Source organism: Macaca fascicularis, chromosome 13 (genome assembly GCF_037993035.2).
Source record: "Macaca fascicularis isolate 582-1 chromosome 13, T2T-MFA8v1.1".
Classification (NCBI taxonomy): Eukaryota; Metazoa; Chordata; class Mammalia; order Primates; family Cercopithecidae; genus Macaca; species Macaca fascicularis.
The window spans coordinates 15,765,845-15,786,877 of record NC_088387.1 but is presented as its reverse complement, the minus strand read 5'-3'; the positions used below and the strand labels follow the sequence as shown (position 1 = coordinate 15,786,877).

General features: G+C 38.8%; 1 protein-coding gene and 1 long non-coding RNA gene across 4 annotated transcripts in view; one reads left to right on the top strand and one right to left on the bottom strand.

The window, feature by feature from the left end:
- The window catches only part of LOC135966776 (uncharacterized), a 407,986-nt gene that overhangs the window by 155,920 nt on the left and 231,033 nt on the right, over positions 1-21,033 (top strand). The gene's annotated exons all lie outside the window — the stretch shown is intronic.
- Positions 7,909-21,033, bottom strand: part of LOC123568331 (sulfotransferase 1C4-like) — a 30,519-nt gene continuing 17,394 nt past the window's right edge. Inside the window, exons 6-7 of the mRNA XM_045368848.2 lie at positions 9,441-9,615; positions 7,909-8,025 (exon numbers count right to left, since the gene is read on the bottom strand). Of these exons, the coding sequence (XP_045224783.1) occupies positions 7,910-8,025; positions 9,441-9,615 (291 nt within the window). The 3' untranslated portion in view covers position 7,909. The remainder of the gene's footprint in view (positions 8,026-9,440; positions 9,616-21,033) is intronic.

The window sequence follows — 21,033 nt, the reverse complement described above, 5'->3', positions numbered from 1 at the left end:
TGTATTCAGGGTAGAGAGGAACTCAGTCAGAAAGTATCAGTATGGCAAGTACCATTCATGACTCTTGAGTTCTGACAAGAGGTGATATCTGGAATATTAATAAATATTCAATTAAAGAAAACATTCAGGAAGCTTATCCTGCATTCCTATACAAAGAGCACAACAGCAGTATATTCCACAAGAGTAAAGCAAAATAAGCAAAACTATCCCAAGTAAACTAAATTGGAAGGCTTTCAATGAAATGGGCAACTGTTGGGACCAAACTGATATAGGATTGCTAGCTGATTGCAATGTGCCCAGAATTAGAATACTGATCTGGATTTTTGCATTACCTATCCTTCTTGTTTCTTCTGAGCAGCAGTCAGAGACCAATGGTTGGTTCACAAGAATAGGAAGGGTTAACCTAAATTGCAGAAACAACTTTAAAAACAACTGATCAGACTAGAATCTAATAACAAGTGTTTGTTCCATAATTCTTTTTTTTTTTTTTTTGAGACGGAGTCTCGCTCTGTAGCCCGGGCTGGAGTGCAGTGGCCGGATCTCAGCTCACTGCCAGCTCCGCCTCCCAGGTTTACGCCATTCTCCTGCCTCAGCCTCCTGAGTAGCTGGGACTACAGGCGCCCGCCACCTCGCCCGGCTAGTTTTTTGTATTTTTTAGTAGAGATGGGGTTTCACGGTGTTCGCCAGGATGGTCTCGATCTCCTGACCTCGTGATCCGCCCGTCTCGGCCTCCCAAAGTGCTGGGATTACAGGCTTGAGCCACCGCGCCCGGCCCGTGTTCCATAATTCTTGAAACATAATTTCTTTCTCTAGTTTCCCATTTTTACAAAGACATACCGTAGCAAGAGCAATTTGATTTATTATACTTGTCCTGATTATTTGCATACAGTGCAGCAAGAATAATTGTTTTCTACATAAGCTTCTTGTAAATTGGCTTTGATGGAACTCTGTTCCATGGAAGGAATCTCAGATAATACTTTAAAGCTGAGCCCTGCCATGGGTTTGTACCCTCCAATACTTATGAATTGAATAAATTCGTCTCCTCCTGAGGTCTCAAGATAACCTGGGCATCCTGGACCTGTTAGAAAGCAACATTCTTTACTTACTATCAGTCAGAAAACCTGTACAGGGCCTGTGTAGGCAAAGTATGAGGCCAGTTCCCCAAAAACCTTTTATTGACTTTACAAGTCAAGTTTGATTCCTTAATGGAGAGCACACAATTCTAGTCAAAGCCTTGTAAAATAACCAATTTCTCTAATTGTGTCCTGTTACAAATGAAAATATATTCTTATTGCACTTATGCAAATAACTATATTACCATAAATTAAGAATACTCACAAATAGTTTTCAAATTCTAGAGAAATTAGTTGGAGAGAAATAAATATGCTCCAAATTTTTTTCACAGGTATATACTTTATTCAATTGCTATGAGCTATAAATAGCTCAAAAGAAAAGTTTTATTGACTCTGAAAAACAAAACAAGAGATTAGCAAAGTTTTAAGCAAATATAAAAAGATTACTTTAGACTTCTTTAGTTTATGCAGTTAACTCCTGTTCTGCTTGATATTCATGAACATTTGAGCTTTCCATGAGTCTTGAAAGTTTTCCCTCTATTCTAATGTCACAGTCTTCAAAGTTATCAGACACCTGCATTCAAGAACACCTGTTAGAGTCCCATAGCTGATTATAAACCACCTTTTAAAGAGGATCAAAACAAGACAATTGTCTGTAGATGACAAAACATCTTAGAATAGCCACAGTCAAAAACACGATTGACAAAGAAATTTGGTTACCTCTGTGGCATACAATGATTTAATGCATCAATTATTAATAACTTATGCTGTCATATTAGAATTATAAGTGTTTCTTATAATTTTGGAGTACATACCAATAACATATTTATGCAAATATAGCCCAAAGAAAGCCAAACACCATTTCATATTTGACAGTGTTTCCTGTATGATTTTTATACAAAATAAGCCAAATGTCACGGTTACATTAGTGCATTATTGATGTCTAACCCAATTCTTAATAAAACCTTAGAGACAAAAGTATCCAATTTTAATTAATTTGACCATAAGGTAAGATTTTTATAAACCTTTATAATCTTTTACAATTTTTTGTTAAAGACCTATATCATAAGCAGGTTTTTGCTCTAAGAAAAACCGGTTGTGCTTTTGTTCCAATGTTGAATTACAGAAAAACTGAAGAATACCCCTTTAACTGTAGCCAATATGTTCACACACAGAATTTCTTTTACAAGATTAATTTTTCACAAACCTTCCACAACTTGGTAAAAGCTTTAGCTATATCTTGACTTAAAACAATCCTTTAACCCTTTAGGCAAAAAAAAAAAAAAAAAAAAAAAAAAAAAATTCCACATTCCCATGCCTTCTTATAATCTTCTACCAAAAGTATTAGTGTATTCTACTTTCCTTACATGCCTTGCACGTAGAATTGTTTCTTCAGTAGTCTCAATTACATGTTACAACATTAACTCTTAGCAACTTTTACTTTTGGTGGAAACCTTGGTAAGTTTGGGATTTTAATTATGTACTAGCTGTGGAGTCTAGCCTAGGACACACCAGGCAAAAGTGCAGACAAAGCCTATTCTTTCCAGCATCTAACTCCATGTGTCCCTTACCTAGCTGTAAAGCATGCAAGTTGTACTGTTAAGAGTCATAGTGGCATTTTTGAAGCATTTAGGAGGCCTAATCATTAAGTTGGGCATTTTTGAGTAAATTCCCTTTCATAAATTCTTTTATGACTTACACAGACCATGTAAGATATATTTAGACTTTCTGACTTGTGTAAACATCCCTCTTTTTAAACAATCAGTCATTTTACTTTAGGACAAGAATTTACCATACAAGATCTTTTCTTATATAAATTGTTGCAGGAAGTCAGGGACCCCGAATAGAGGGACTGGCTGGAGCTGCAGCAGAGAAACATAAATTGTGAAGATTTCATGGACATTTAACAGTTCCCAAATAATACTTTTACAATTTCTTATGCCTGTCTTTACTTTAATCTCTTAATCCTGTTATCTTCGGAAGCTGAGGATGTACATCACCTCAAGACCATTGTGATAATTGTGTTAACTGTACCAATTGATTGTACAATATGAAACAATATGAAATCAGTGCACCTTGAAAAAGAACAGAGTAACAGCGATTTTTAGGGAACAAGGGAAGACAACCATAAGGTCTGACTGCCTGAGGGGTTGGGCAAAAAGAGCTATATTTTTCTTCTTGCAGAGAGCCTATAAACAGATGTGCAAGTAGGAGAGATATCACTAAATTCTTTTCCTAGCAAGGAATATTAATATTAATACCCTGGAAAAGGAATGCATTCCTGGGGGGAGGTCTATAAATGGCCGCTCTGGGAATGTCTGTTGAGATAAGGACTGAGATATGCCCTGGTCTCCTGCAGTACCCTCAGGCTTACTAGGGAGAGGAAAAACTCTGCCCTGGTAAATTTGTGGTCAGACCAGTTCTCTGCTCTCGAACCCTGTTTTCTGTTGTTTAAGACGTTTATCAAGACAATATGTGCACTGCTGAACATAGACCCTTATCAGTGGTTCTGCTTTTTCCCTTTGTCCTGTTACCTCAGAAGCATGTGATCTTTGTTACACCCTTATTAGTAGTTCTGCTTTTTGCCCTTTGGAGTATGTGATCTTTGTACCTACTCCCTGTTCTTACACCCCCTCCCCTTTTGAAACCCTTAATAAAAACATCCTGGTCTGAGACTCAGGTGGGCATCACAGTCCTACCAATATGTGATGTTACCCCTGGTGGCCCAGCTGTAAAATTCCTTTTTTGTACTGTCTCTCTTTCTCATCTGGCCGACACTTATGGAAAATAGGAAGAACCTATGTTGAAATATTGGGGGCGGGTTCCCCCAATAATAAATTTCTTTTCTTTATAACTTTCTTTGCATAGCTAGGGACCATGGATAATCCACATGTTCCAAGGTCTTATCTAGACTTCAATGCTCCCAAATAAATTGAACAAGTTTTTAAAGTCAAATAAGCAGTTTGTGACCTGAAAGCATTTAATAAACTTAATATCTGACCTGAAAAATTTAGACCAAATGTTTACATTTTTGAAGATATTTATATTTTACCAATAATCTTTAAAACTGTCTTTATTTCCCAAAGATTACTTAAGTCACATGGACCAAAAGGCATTACACTTTTTACTTTTCTGACAAAATATTTCATTTAAGATATTATTATTATATAAAGCAATTAATTAAAACTCTTTCATATATAAACATCACACAGATAATACGTATAAATACACAGACAAAAGATAAAGGATCATCCTCTAAGCCAAGAATTGTACCCTGGACCTGGGCTACCATTGTAAAAAGAGAAAGCATGGCCACATGGTTACAAGGGCAAGCTCCCAAGGACATACAAGACAAGAGGGAAACCTCATACAGTGTTTTCAGGGATCTGCAGCAAAGTTTGTAACTGATCAGTTTGCTGGGCCATCTTGAAAAGTGGGCTTACAGGTGTCCTAAGCCCACATTCTATCACAAGGTACTCCTCTCCATTACAGAACACAGAAAGACACAAAAAGCACACCAAATTCACTGCAGCTTAAGACTAGCCTCGTAAGTCCTTTTTCCCATTAATTAAAATATTACAGGAAATAACCAGTGATTTTTTTTTCCATTTATTCAACCAGTTTATACAGAGAAAGAGAGAGAGAGAGAAAGAGAGATACTGAGTAAGAGGAAAGCATTGCCTGAGGCAGAGTGGGGAAGGCAAGGCACTCAGGACGGCCAGAGAAAAGACCCATCCATTGCAGCTGACACTGAAAAGTTCAGGCAGCTGCTTGTTAGTACAGTAGCAAAGGGATCTTTTCCAGCAGTCCCATTTATTGGGAGATCCCGCTCCCAATGTTTAACGTGGGTTCTTTTCTATTTCCTAGGTGTCGGCTGGTTTGAGAAATAAAGGGAAAGAGCTTAAGAGAGAGAAATTTAAAGCTGGATGTCCAGGGGAGACATCACATATTGGCAGGATCCATGATGTTCCCTGAGCTGTAAAACCAGCAAGTTTTTATTAGCGATTTTCAAAAGAGGAGGGAGTGCATGAATAGGGTGTGGGTTACAGAGATCACATACTTCACAAGGTAATAAAATATCACAAAACAAATGGAGGCAGGGCGAGGTCACAGGACCAAGGTCACAGGACCACCGGATGGGGCAAAATTAAAATTGCTAATGAAGTTTTGGGCACGCATTGTTGTTGATAACATCTTATCAGGAAACAGGGTTTGAGAGCAGATAACCTGTCTGACCAAAATTTATTAGGTGGGAATTTTCCTCTTCCTAATAAGCCTGGGAGCGCTACAGGAGACCGAGGCTTATTTCATCCCTTCGGCTTCGACCATAAAAGATGCACACCTTGAGGGGGCTGTTCATAAGCCTATCCTCAGGGCACATTCTCTTTCTCAGGGATGTTCCTTGCTGAAAAAAAGAATTCAGTGATATTTCTCCTATTTGCTTTTGAAAGAGGAGAAATATAGCTCTGTTCCGTCTGGCTCACCGGCGGCCAGTTCAAAGTTACCTCTCTTGTTCCCTGAACATTGCTGTTATCCTGTTCTTTTTGCAAGATGCCCAGATTTCATGTTGTTCAAACACACATGCTCTACAAACAATTTGTGCAGTTAACACAATCATCACAGGGTCCTGAGGTGACATTCATCCTCCTCAGCTTAAGTGTCCATGAAATCTTCACAATTTATGTTCAGAGATTGCAGTAAATACAGGCATAATAAATTATAAAAGTATTAATTTGGGGAACTAATAAATGTCCATGAAATCTTCACAATTTATGTTCTTCTGCTGTGGCTTCAGCCTGTCCCTCCGTTTGGGGTCCCTGACTTCCTGCAACACCCATTAGCTCTCAAGTTTCGTCTTTTAGGGAGGAAAAAGCTCTCCATGTCCAATGGTCCTGTCCATGCCTAGTCCTGTCACCTATAACCATTATCAAGCAGTGCAGGGCAGATTAATTCGAAGAGAATAGCAGTTAACATCCCATAGTGCCAAACCTGTTCTTAGCTGAAAGGGACTTTACCAAGAGGGACCTCTAAACCCCTAAATTGGGCCTCTAACCCAAGGTCAGTCAAGTGTCCATGCCTTTTAAGAACAGTCTCTAACCCGCTCTGTCTTAGGAGAGACTCTAACTCCCCTAAGTTGGGCCTCTAACCCAATCCCATCCTTTACCTAGCTACTCCACCACTTATCCAAAGTTGGTCAATCAGTGCTGCAGTCTATTTCCTTTGGATAGGAGGGGTCTTCTCAGTATCATCCCTTTAAGGTTAGCCAGAAAGGTTTTACTGGAGCCCATCACTTACCAAAAGTTAAGTCATTGAGTCAGAAGTTTCGGCACTATTGTCGCTTCCATGGTTGCCAGAAAGATGTTACAGGAAAGGGGTATTGATCCAGACCCCCAGAGAGGGTTCTTGGATGTTGCACAAGAAAGAATTCAGGGCGAGTCCATAGAATAAAGTGAAAGCAAGTTTATTAAGACAGCAAAGGAATAAAGAATGGCTACTCCATAGAGCAGGGCCAACAACTGCTGGTTGCCCATTTTTATGGTTATTTCTTGATTACATGCTAAACAATGGGTGGATTATTCATGCCTCCCCTTTTTAGACCAATAGGGTAACTTCCTGATGTTGCCATGGCATTTGTAAACTGTCATGGCGCTGGTGGGAATGTAGTAGTGAGGATGACCAGAGGTCACTCTCGTGGCCATGTTGCTTTTAGTGGGTTTCAGCCGGCTTCTTTACTGCAAGCTGTTTTATCAGTAAGGACTTTATGACCTGTATCTTGTACCAATCTCCTATCTCATCCTGTGACTCAGAATGCCTCAGCAGGTCTCTGCCTCATTTTACCCAGCCCCTATTCAAGATGCAGTCGCCCTGGTTTACACACCTCTGACACAGGGGTTGGGGGAAATGATAGAACTACATTCTCTTTTTCCTAAATATTGCTCTGCTTCTTGCTGCCTTTGGGTTTTGTCACTGGAGACTTACTTCATTGGGCCTTAAAGGATTTCTGGGTCTCAGGAGAGACCCCTGAAATGGGTGTCCCTAAGGTTTTTAAAAGTAAGCTATTAAGTAGGGCAAACTTGAACTCTTGAGGAAGAGGAGACATGAATGTTGACTGTGCTGAATGTGGAATGTGTGCTTTGAGGCCGGAGCATGGACTGTTGAAAAATATCCAAGGCTGCATATCTTAATTTCCACTGTTGCTTTCCTGGGACTCCATGCCATACAACTTTGTTTATTCTCCTCTTTGATCCCTCTGCACCAACAGTTTAGTGTAGTGCTTACCTGGTAATAACAGCTGTGCTCATGCTGTGATCTTTTATTAGGCTGTGCATTTCTTAGGGGTAAGGATCTTATTCTTATCATCTTTTGGTGCTGCCCATTGCCTGGCATGAAAAAGGTGCTCAAAATATGTCTGTTTTCAAATGAATGGGGCTGAAATTTTTGCTAAGTAAGATTATATTGCATAAAACTCTTGCAAGTAATGAAATAGATGTTTTAATTCAAATAAAACTATAAGAAAATACAGAAGGAGAATATATACATGGAACAGAAATGATTAAATATGTTTTATGTATATTACATGTTGAGATGTTGAAATTCACCCAAACCCTAAAAATCTGTGGAGAAGGGAGAAAAACACAAAGCATAATAATTACATAACAAGTCGGATTGTGGGTAATCCAAAAAGCAGATCAGATATTCAAGGATAAAGAATGTTCATGCCTTTGTTTAAAAACTCTTACACTGAGTCAGACAAACCATTAGTGGTATTTGGAAACAGATTTCTTTTTCACTTTGCAGAGGCTAGGGAGAGAATAAGTTTTATCCTCTCGCTGTGTTTATTTGAGTCCCATGCAAAATGACAGTGAAGTGTCAGCCATATTTTTCTCATGATATTCATTAAATTGCTTGTTCTGAGCTTCAGTGAACTGATTTTTCCAATCTCCCACAACTCCTGCAAAGAGTAATGCAGAGCATATTCAATGATATTTTCATAAACTTTGACTATTTTGGATTTAGATAATCTCATGCCTCTCAATACTTAGATTGCTTATATAGATATTAACACATTGTCCTGCTGACATTGAAATGAGAAAAGAGGTCACAGGTATGATTACTCCATTTCATAGGTGAGGTATTTGTAAATAGCAAATTTTGTGTTTCAGTAAAGCCTGAACTCTAGATCACAGGTTCCCTAATTATCTGCACTTCTCTACTGTACCAGCACTTTCTTAAACCTCAATACATCTAACATTCTATTCAAGTTAGTGAGACCTAATTTTCTTACCCTCTCTTCAGAGGTCACCGAATGACCACATTCTCAGAGTATCATATGCTCCTTCCATCTGTGCCTCTAGTTCAGGCAAAATTCTCAGTTGAACACAACTGAGAATTCTCCTTTCCTATCTAAATTCTCATTGCTGTAAACATATCATTAAATTAAAGTAATAGAATATGAAGGAATGGTAGGATTGGCTAACTTTGTTTTATACTTATGCAATAGAGTATTCAATTTTTTTTTGGCTTCAACAGCCAAAAATTGTCAGACAGCTGACAGCAAGCTATTTTTCTTCTATTTGCCCCATAGTATTGAATCTATTTAGGCACTTTGAGCTGTATAACGTAATTTTCATGTGTGCTATGTAAATTTGCTTAATTGTCTATGAGTAATACCATCACATCACTTACCAGTTGGTTTAAAAGAAAACTAGGCTAATTGATTAAATTGGAGTGGATACTTCTCCAATAAGCCTTGGATTTTTGCTTACTTTTTTAAAAAAAGGTACTAGATAATTTTTTTAAAAGTTACCAAAATAAAGAGAATGAAACAAAATTTGTCTTCATTTAAGGAGCCAACCATTGGATAGTGAAGGGTGCTCAATGGGCTGGAGGCTGAATCCTGTTCTGGCTAGCCTCTGACAATGATGACTCATAGTCCTACCTTGGCCATTCTGTGAGATGACACAGACTGAGTAACACTCGAAGCGCCACCCTCTGACTCCTACGGCCAACAACATTTGCCACTATCTCCCAGAATATATTGGGAGGAACACTTGTTTCATGGAGATTAATAGGCTTTACTGGAGAAAGAGTTTTTGGTCACATATATTTTTGAAGCTTTGAGTTATGCAGAGTTAAACCAGTTTCCTTGCAGAAACTATAATATGCTTCAAAGGGTGTAGGGCAAGGTGTGTAGTGTCCCACACTTCTCTGATGGCGAAGCACATGCTCTCAGAATAAAGCTTTGAACAACTCACTTCAGGAAACACTGTAAACAGTGGTTTCAACTAGCTTGAACGTGGGAAGACATTGATAAATTGATATTGTTTATTCTGTTGTCAGAAGAAAGAGAAAGCAACTATACCTCACCTTTTCTCAAGAATGGAGAGAGATTATGATTCATTTTAATTTCATTTATGTAGTTGGTCATGGGGTTCTTTTTCATTACATCAAATGAAGTGTTATAGACAATTTTGTCTAAAATCTCTTCTTTTAGGTTCTTCCCAAGGAATTCCATTATCTTTCTAATTTCACGTTTTGGATCCTGTTGGGGAGAGTAGAAGAAGAGAGCTCTCTAACAAAGGAAAAAATATAACAACAGTCAAACCTTAAAGAATTATGGGAATAATGGTTAAAATATTTTAAACAATGTCAGTTTATGTTTAAAAGTAATTTTGAAATGCTTTGCTTATTAACATATGCAGATCTGTAAATGTCAGTTCAACAAATATGGCAATCTTAAAGTGCAGTGATATGCAAACAAGTGTGTTTGTTCCTGTGCTGTAGCTGATGTTAAGGGGACATGCTGAGAACGGTTTCATCTGGGAAGTTTAATGTTTTACTGGGAAGTATAATATTTTACTCACTTTCATTGTTAGCAGATAAGAAGTTATTTGGGAAAAACATCACAAGACAGCTGAAAAATTCTGAAGAGAAAAGACACAAACTCTTGGGAGCTCTATCACCTGAGAAACTCAAGTACTCATCCTGGAAGACGTAGGGCAAGATTATATTGCCTTTCTACTGCTGCAGCTGGTGGTCTCTTGAAAGGTCTACCTCCTGGCTGGAGGCCATGCAACTCAAGTCATTATAGCAACTCATAACAGAACAACCCTGCTCCAAAGAAGGAGAAAAAACAATAGCTAATTCCACTGCCCACATCACCCTGGCTAACCAGAAGTCTTGAGTCTTTCCATGTGGCAACTTCATTGCTAGAATAACCAGCATTCAAGAAAACCAGTGCACTAAACAAAACTACGAACAAGGACTCCTACAGAGTTCATTTCACTCCCTTGCCACCTCCATCACAATAGGTGCTGGTATCCATTGCTGAGACACCTGAAGATGGATCACATCACAGGACTCTCTGCAGACACTCCCCAGTGTCAGCCCATAGCCTGGTAACTCTATTCGGTGGTTAGGCCCAGAAGGGCAATAACAATCACTGCAGTATGGCTCTCAGAAAGCCCTAATCTTAGAGGAAAAGCAGGGAGAGCACCACATCAAGGAGTTACCCTGTGGGACAAAAGAATCTGAACAACAGTCCTTGGATTCCAGATCTTTCCACTGAAAGAGTCTACCCAAATGAGAAGGAACCAGAAAAGTATTTCTGGTAGTATGACAAAACGAGGTTCTGTAACATCCCTAAAAGATCACACTAGTTCTCCAGCAATGAATCCAAACCAAGAAGAAATCTCTGAATTACCAGAAAAAGAATTCAGAAGATTGATTATTAAGCTACTCAAGAAGATACCAGAGAAAGATAAAAACCAATTTAAAGATATTTAAAAAATTAGAGGATATGAATGAAAAAGTCTCCAGAGAAATAGATATCATAGGGAAAAGACAATCAGAACTTCTGGAAATGAAAGACACACTTAGAGAAATGGAAAATATACTGGCAAATTTCAACAATAGAATTGAACAAGTAGAAAAAAGTAGTTCAGAACTTGAAGGCAAGGCTTTTGAATTAACCCCATTCAACAGAGACAAAAAAGAACCAAAAAATGAACAAAGCCTTCAAGAAATTTGGGATTATGTTAAACAAAAATAAGAATAATTGGTGTTCCTGAAGAAGAGAAATCTAACAGTTTGGGAAAGTTATTTAAGAGAATAATCGAGAAAAATTTCCCTGGTCTTGCTAGAGATCTGGACATCCAAATACAAGAAGCTCAAAGAATACCTAGGAAATTCATTGTGAAAAAGATCTTCACCCGGGTACATAGTCATCAGGTTATCTAAAGTCCAGACAAAGTAACGATTTTTTTTTTTTTTTTTGATATGGTCTTTTGCTCTTGTCGCTCAGGCTAGAGTGCAATGAATGGCATGATCTTGGGTCATCGCAACCTACACCTCCCAGGTTCAAGCGATTCTCCTTCCTGCCTCAGCCTTCCAAGTAGCTGGGATTACAGGCATGCACCACCACTCCCCACTACTTTTGCATTTTTAGTAGAGATGGGGTTTCTCCATGTTGGTCAGGCTGGTCTTGAACTCCAAACCTCAGGTGATCCACCCGCCTTGGCCTCCCAAAGTGCTGGGATTACAGGCATAAGCCACCATGCCCGGCTAGAATCTTAAGAGCTGTGAATCAAAAACATCAGTTAACCTATATAGAAAAACCTATTGGATTAATGCAGATTTCTCAGCAGAAACCTTGCAAACCAGAAGGGATTAGGGTCCTACCTTTAGCCTCCTTAAACAATATAATTAACAGCCAAGAACTTTGTATCTAACAAAACTAGCTTTGTAATGAAGGAGAGATAAACTCTTTTTCAGACAAACAAATGCTCAGGGAATTCAGCGCTTGCAGAGTGCTGGCAAGCTCTGCAAGACATGCCAAAAGGAGTTCTAAATCTTGAAACAAAACCTTAAAATACGCAAAAATAGAACCTCCTTAAGGCATAAACCTCACAGGACCTATAAAACAATAACACAGTGAAAAAAGCCCAAAGTATTCAGGCAACAACTAGCATCATGAATAGAACGGCACCTCAAATCTCATTACAGACATTGAATGTAAATGACCTACAGGCTCCACTTACAAGATACAGAATGGCAGAATGGATAAAAATCCACCAACCACATATCTCCTGTCTTCAAGAGACTCACCTAACACATAAAGACTCATATAAACTTAAGGTAAGGGGGTGGAGAAAGATAATCCATGAAAATGGAAACCAAAAGTGAGCAGGAGTAGCTATTCTTATATTGGACAAAACAGACTTTAAAGCAACAACAGTTAAAAAAGACAAAAGGGAAGATGGTCAAATAGGAACAGCTCTGGTCTACAGCTCCCAGTGAGATCGATGCAGAAGATGGGTGATTTCTGCATTTCCAACTGAGGTACCTGGTTCATCTCATGGGGACTGGTTGGACAGTGGGTGCAGCTCACGGAGGGTGAGCTGAAGCAGGGCAGGGTGTCACCTCACCCAGGAAGTGCAAGGGGTCAGGGGATTTCCCTTTCCTAGCCATGGGAAGCCATGAGTGACTGTACCTGGAGGAGCAGTACACTCCTGCCCAAATACTGCAATTTTCCCACTGTCTTTGCAACCAGCAGACCAGGAGATCCCCTCCTGTGCCTGGCTTGGCAGCTCCCACACTCATGGAGCCGTGTTTGCTGCTAGCGCAGCAGTCTGAGATTGACCTGGGACGTGGTAGCTTGGTGGGGGGAGGGGCATCCACCATTGATGAGGCTTGAGTAGATAATTCCATGCTCACAGTGTAAACAAAGTGGCAGGGAAGCTCGAACTGGGTGGAGCCCACCACAGCTCAGCAAGGCCTAATACCTCTCTAGATTCCACCTCTGGGGGTAGGGCATATCTGAACAAAAGGCAGCAGACAGCTTATCCAGACTTAAACATCCCTGTCTAACAGCTCTGAAGGAGGAGTGGATCTCCCAGCATCGTGTTCGAGCTCCAATAATGGACAGACTGCCTCCTCAAGTGGGTCCCTGAGTCCCATGTAGCCTGACTGGGAGAAACCTCCCAGTAGGGGCCGACAGACACCTTATACAGGCAGGTGCCCCTCTGGGATGAAGCTTCCAGAAGAAGGATCAGGCAGCAATATTTGCTGTCCTTCAGCCTCCACTGGTGATACCTAGGCAAACAGGGTCTGGAGCGGACCTCCAGCAAACTTCAACAGACCTGCAGCTAAGGGGCCTGTTAGAAAATTCCAAAAACCAGAAGGCCTCTTCTCCTCCAAAGTATCACAGCTCCTCACTAGCAAGGGAAGAAAACTGGACAGAGAATGAGTTTGATGAGTTGAGAGAAGTAGGCTTCAGAAGGTGGGCAATAACAAACTTCTCCAAGCTAAAGGAGCATGTTCTAACCCATTGCAAGGAAGCGAAAATTCTTGAAAAAAGGTTAGATGAATGGCTAACTATAATAAACAGTGCAGAAAAGAGCTTAAATGACCTGACGGAGCTGAAAACCACAGTACAAGAACTTAGTGAAGCATACACAAGCTTCAGTAGCCAATTTGATCAAATGGAAGAAAGGATATCAGTGATTGAAGATCAAATGGAATAAAGTGAGAAGACAAGATTAGAGAAAAAAGAGTGAAAAGAAATGAACAAAGCCTCCAAGAAATATGGGACTATGTGAAAAGACCAAGTCTACGTTTGCTTGGTGTACCTGAAAGTGACCGGGAGAATGGAACCAAGTTAGAAAACACTCTTCAGGATATTATCCAGGAGAACTTCCCCAGTGAAGGAGAAATAAAATCCTTTACAGACAAGGAAATGCTGAGAGATTTTGTCATCACTAGGCCGGCCTTACAAGAGCTCCTGAAGTAAGCAGTAAACATGGATAGGAACAACCGGTACCAGCCACTGAAAAAACATGCCAGATTATAAAGACCATTGTTGCTATGAAGAAACTGCATCAATTAACAGGCAAAATAATCAGCTAGCATCATAATGACAGGATCAAATTCACACATAAAAATATTAACCTTAAATGTAAATGGGCTAAATGCCCCAGTTAAAAGACACAGACTAGCAAACTGGATAAAGAGTCAAGACTCATTGGTGTGCTGTATTCAGGAGACCCATCTCATGTGCAAAGACACACATAGGCTCAAAATAAAGGGATGGAGGAATATTTACCAAGCAAATGGAAAGCAAAAAAAATGCAGGGCATTGCAATCCTGGTCTCTGATAAAACATACTTTAAGCCATCAAAGATCAAAAGAGACAAAGAAGGCCATTACATAATGGTAAATGGATCAATTCAACAAGAAGAGCTAACTATCCTAAACATATATGCACCCAATACAGGAGCATCCAGATTCATAAAGCAAGTTCTTACAGACCTACAAAGAGACTTACACTCCCACACAATAATAATGGGAGACTTTAACACCCCACTGTCAATATTGGACAGATCAACAAGACAGAAAATTGACAAGGATATCCAGGACTTGAACGTAGCTCTGGACCAAGCAGACCTAAGAGACATCTACACAACTCTCCACCCCAAATCAGCAGAATATACATTCTTCTCAGCATCACATCACACTTATTCTAAAATTGAGCACATAATTGGAAGTAAAACATTCCTCAGCAAATGTAAAAGAACAGAAATCACAACAAACTGTCTCTTAGACCACAGTGCAATCAAATTAGAACTCAGGATTAAGAAACTCACTCAAAACTGCACAACTACATGGAAACTGAACAACCTGTTCCTAAATGACTACTGGGTAAATAACAAAATAAAGGCAAAAATAAAGCTGTTCTTTGAAACCAATGAGAACAAAAACACAACGTACCACAATCTCGGACACATTTAAAGCAGTGTATAGAGGGAAATTTATAGTGCACTAAATGCCCATAAGAAAAAGCAGGAGAGATATAAATTTGACACCTTAACATTACAATTGAAAGAAGCAATGCTTCTAGAGAAGCAAGAGCAAACAAATTCGAAAGCTAACAGAAGACAAGAAATAACTAAGATCAGAGCAGAACTGAAGGAGATAGAGGCACAAAACCCTTCAAAAAAATCAATGAATCCAGGAGCTGGTTTTTTGAAAAGATCAACAAAATAGACCAATTGCAAGAGTAATAAAGAAGAAAAGAGAGAAGAATCAAATAGACGCAATAAAAAATGATAAAGGGGATATCACCACCAATCCCACAGAAATACAAACTGCTGTCAGAGAATACTATAAACACCACTATGCAAATAAACTAGAAAATCTAGAAGAAATAGACAAATTCCCAGATACATACACCCTTCCAAGACTAAACCGGGAAGAAGGTGAGTCTCTGAATAGACCAATAACAGGTTCTGAAATTGAGGCAATAATTAATAGTCTACCAACCAAAAAAAGTCCAGAACCAGACAGATTCACTGCTGAATTCTACCAGAGGTACAAAGAGGAGCTGGTACTATTCCTTCTGAAACTATTCGACCAATGGAAAAAGAGGGAATCCTCCCTAACTCATTTTATGAGGCCATTATCATCCTGATACCAAAGCCTGGCAGAGACACAACAAAAGAAGAGAATTTTAGGCCAATATTTCTGATGAACATTGATGCAAAAATCCTCAATAAAATACTGGCAAACCAAATCCAGCAGCACATCAAAAAGCTTATCCACCATGATCAAGTCAGCTTCATCCCTGGGCTGCAAGGCTGGTTCCACATAGGCAAATGAATAAATGTAATCCATCACATAAACGGAACCAATGACAAAATCCACATGATTATCTCAATAGATGCAGAAAAGGCCTTTGACAAAATTTAATAGCCTTTTGTGCTAAAAACTCCCAAAAAACTAGGTATTGATGCAATGTATCTCAACATAATAAGAGCTATTTATGACAAGCCCACAGCCAATATCATACTGAATGGGCAAAAACTGGAAGCATTCCCTTTGAAAACTGGCACAAGACAAGGATGCCCTCTCTCACCACTCCTATTCAACATAGTATTGGAAGTTCTGCCCAGGGCAATCAGGCAAGAGAAAGCAATAAATGGCATTCAAATAGGAAGAAAGGAAGTTAAATTGTCTCTGTTTGCAGATGACATGATTGTATATTTAGAAAACCCCATCATCTCAGCCCCAAATCTCTTCAGGCTGATAGGCAACTTCAGCAAAGTCTCAGGATACAAAATCAATGTGCAAAAATCACAAGCATTCCTATACACCAATAACAGACAAACAGAGAGCCAAATCATGAGTGAACTCCCATTCACAATTGCTTCAAAGAGAACAAAATACCTAGGAATACAACTTACAAGGGATGTGAAGGACGTCTTCAAGGAGAACTACAAACCACTGCTCAACAAAATAAAAGAGGACACAAACAAATGGAAGAACATTCCATGCTGATGTATAGGAAGAACCAATCTCGTGAAAATGGCCTTATTGCCCAAAGTAATTTATAGATTCAATGCTATTCCCATCAAACTACCACTGACTTTCTTCACAAAATTGGAAAAAAAACTACTTTAAACTTCATATGGAACCAAAAAAGAGCCTGTATAGCCAAGACAATCCTTCACAAGAAGAACAAAGCTGGAGGCATCACGCGACCTGACTTCAAACTTTACTACAAGGCTACAGTAACCAATACATCATGGTACTGGTACCAAAATAGATATATAGACCAATGGAACCTAACGGAGGGCTCAGAAATAACATCACACATCTGCCACCATCTGATCTTTGACAAACTTGACACACACAAGCAATGGGGAAAAGATTCCCTATTTAATAAATGCTGTTGGGAAAACTGGCTAGCCATATGCAGAAAACTGAAACTAGACCCCTTCCTTACACCTTATACAAAAATCAACTCAAGATGGATCAAAGACTTAAACATAAGGCCTAGGACCATAAAAATCCTAGAAGAAAACCAGGCCAATACCATTCAGGACATAGGCATGGACAAAGCCTTCATATCTAAAACACCAAAAGCAATGACAACAAAAGCCAAAATTGGCACATGGGATCTAATTAAACTAAAGAGCTTCTGCACAGCAAAAGAAACTATCATCAGAGTGAGCAGGCAACCCACAGAATGGGAGAAAATTTTTGCAATCTATTGATCTGACAAAGGGCTAATATCCAGAATCTACAAATAACTTAAAAAAAAATTTATAAGGAAAAAGCAAACAACCCCATCAAAAAATGGGCAAAGGATATGAACAGACACTTCTCAAAAGAAGGCATTTCTGCAGTCAACAGACATATGAAAAAGTGCTCATCATCACTGGTCATTAGAGAAATGCAAATCAAAACCACAATGAGATACCATCTCGTGCCAGTTAGAATGGCCATCATTACAAAGTCAGGAAACAACAGATGCTGGAGAGGTTGTGGAAAAACAGGAACACTTTTACACTGTTGGTGGAAGTGTAAATTAGTTCAACTATTGTGGAAGACAGTGTGGCGATTCCTCAAGGATCTAGAACTAGCAATCACATTACTGGGAATATACCCAAAGGATTATAAATCATTCTATGATAAATACACATGCATACATGTGTTTATTGTGGCACTATTCCAATAGCAAAGACTTGGAACCAACCCAAATGTCCATCAGTGATCGAATGGATTAAGAAAATGTGGCACATATACACCATGGAATCCTATGCAGCCATAAAAAAGAATGAGTTCATGTCCTTTGCAGGGACATGGATAAAGCCGGAAACCATCATTCGCAGCAAACTATCACAAGATCAAAAAACCAAACACTGTCTGTTCTCATTCATAAGTGGGAGTTGAACAATGAGAACACATGAGACACAGGGAGGGGATCATCACACACTAGGGCCCGTGGGTGTGGGGGCTTGGGGAGGGATAACATCAGGAGAAATACCTAATGTAGGTGATGGGTTGATGGGTGCGGCAAACCACCATGGCACATGTATTTCTATATAACAAAACTGCATGTTCTGCATATGTAACCCAGAAGTTAAAGTATGATAATAATAAAAGAAGACAAAAGGGACAGTATACAATCATGAAAGGACTAGCCAAATAGGAAAATATCACAAACCTAAATATATATGCACCTAACACTGGAGCTCCCAATTTTATAAAGCAATCACTACTGGACCTGAGAAATGAGATAAATGGCAACACAATAGTAGCGGGGGACTTCAATACTCCACTGACAGCACTAGACAGGTCATCAAGACAGAAAATCAACAAACAAACAATGGATTTAAACTATATCCTAGAACAAATAGACTTAACAGACATTTACAGGACATTCTATGCAACAACTGCAGAATATAAATTCTTTTTATCAGCACATGAAACATTCTCCAAGACAGACCTTGTAATAGGCCACAAAATAAGCCTCAATAAATTTAAGAAAACTGAAATCATATCAATCTCTCAGATCAAGTGGAATAAAACTGGAAATTAACTTCAAAAGGAATCCGCAAAGCTATACGAATACATGGAAATTAAATACTCTTTTCTTGAATGATCCTTGGGTCAACAATGAAATCAAGATGGAAATTAAAAAATTATTTGAATAAAATGATAATAGTGACATGACCAACCAAAACCTCTGGTATACAGCCAAAGTGGAGCTAAGAGGAAAGTTCATAGTATTAAATGCCTACATCAAAATGTCTGAAAGAGCACAAATAGAAAATGTAAACTCACACCTCAAGGAACTAGAGAAAACAGAACAAACCAAATCCAAACCCAGGAGAAGAAAAGAAATGACCAAGACCAGGGCAGAACTAAATGATATTAAAACAAAAAAGATAAATGAAACAAAAAGCTCATTCTTTGAAATGATAAAATCAATAGACCATTAGTGAGATTAATCAAGAAAAGAGAGAAGATCAAAATAAGTTCAATTAGAAAATGGGAGATATTACAACCAATATCACAAAAATAGAAAAGATCATTTAAGACTACTATGAACACCTTTAAGCACACAAACTAGCAAACCTAGAAGAGATGGATAAGTTCCTGGAAGTATATAACTCTCCTAGATTAAACCAGGAAGAAATAGAAACTCTGAGCAGACCAATAGCAAGTAGTGACATTGAAACAGTATTAAAAAATTGCCAACAAAAAAGTCTAGGAACAGATGAATTAAGAGCTGAATTCTATGAGACATTCAAAGAAGAATTGGCACCAATCTTATTGAAACTATTCGAAAGATAGAGAAAGAGGCAGTCCTCCCTAAATGACTCCGTGAAGCCAGTATTATCCTAATATAAAAGCCAGGAAAGGACATAACAAAAAAAATTACAGACCAATATCCCTCGTGAACATAGATGCAAAAATATTCAACAAAATACTAGCTAACTGAATCCCACAGCATATCAAAAAGATAATACACCATGATCAAGTGGGGTTCATACCAGGGAGGCATAGAATGATTTATAATCCTTTGGGTATATTCCCAGTAATGTGATTGCTAGTTCTAGATCCTTGAGGAATCGCCACACTGTCTTCCACAATAGTTGAACTAATTTACACTTCCACCAACAGTGTAAAAGTGTTCCTGTTTTTCCACAACCTCTCCAGCATCTGTTGTTTCCTGACTTTGTAATGATGGCCATTCTGCCATGCAAGTGAATAAATGTGATACACCACATAAACAGAAGTAAAAACAAAAATCATACGATCATCTCAATAGATTCAGGAAAAGCCTTTGACAAAATCCAGTACCCCTTTATGATCAAAACCCTCAGCAAAATCAGCATTGAAGGGACGTACCTTAAGATAGTAAAAGCCATCTAGGACAAGCCCACAGCCAGCGTTATACTGAATAGGGGAAAGATGAAAGTATTTTTCCTGAGAACTGGAAGAAGAAAAGGTTGCCCACTTTCACCACTTCTATTCAACATAGTACTGGAAGTCCTAGCCAGACAAGAGAAAGAAATAAAGGGCATCCAAATTGGTAAAGAGGAAGTCAAAATGTTGCTGTTTTCCAGTAACATGACTGCATACCTAGAAAACGCTAAAGACTCATCCAATAAGCTCCTAGATCTGATGAATGAATTCAGTAAAGTTTCAGGATACAAAATCAATGTACACAAATTAGTAGCACTGCTATACACCAACTGTGACCAAGCTAAGAATCAAATCAAGAACTCAACCCCCTTTACAATAGCTGCAAAAAATAAAATACTTAGTAATATGCCTAATTAAAGAGGTGAAATACTCTACAAGGAAAACTACAAAAAACTTGTGAAAGAAATCATAGATGACACAAACAAATAGAAGCACACCCCATGCTGACGGATGGGTAGGATCAATATTGTGAAAATGACCATACTGCCAAAAGCAATCTATAAATTCAATGCAATTCCCATCAAAATACCATCTTTTTTTTTTTTTTTTTGAGACAGAGTCTCACTCTCGTCTAGGCTGGAGTGCAATGGCGTGATCTTGGCTCACCGCAACCTCCACCTCCCGGGTTCAAGTGATTCTCCTGCCTCAGCCTCTTGAGTAGCTGGGATTACAGGCATGTGCCACCATGGCCAGCTAATTTTGTATTTTTAGTAGAGATGGGGTTTCACCATGTTGACCAGGTTGGTCTTGAACTCCTGACCCGCCTTGGCCTCCCAAAGTGTTGGGATTATAGGCATGAGTGTCTGTGCCCAACTGTCATTATTTTATACAGAACTAGAAAAAACAATTGTAAAACTTATATGGAACAAAAAAGGAGCTTGCATAGCCAAAGCAAGCCTAAGCAAAAAGAACATATCTGGAGACATCACATTACCCAACTTTAAACTATACTACAAATCTATAGTTACCAAAACAGCATGGTACTTGTATAAAAACAGGCACATAGACCAATGGAACAGAATAGAAAACTCAGAAATAAAGTGAAATACTTACAGCCAACTGGCCTTTGACAAGGCAAACAAAAACATAAAGTGGGGAAAGGACATCCTATTCAACAAATGGTGCTGGGATAATTGGCAAGCCACATATAGAAGAATGAAACTGGATTCTCATTTTTAACCTTATA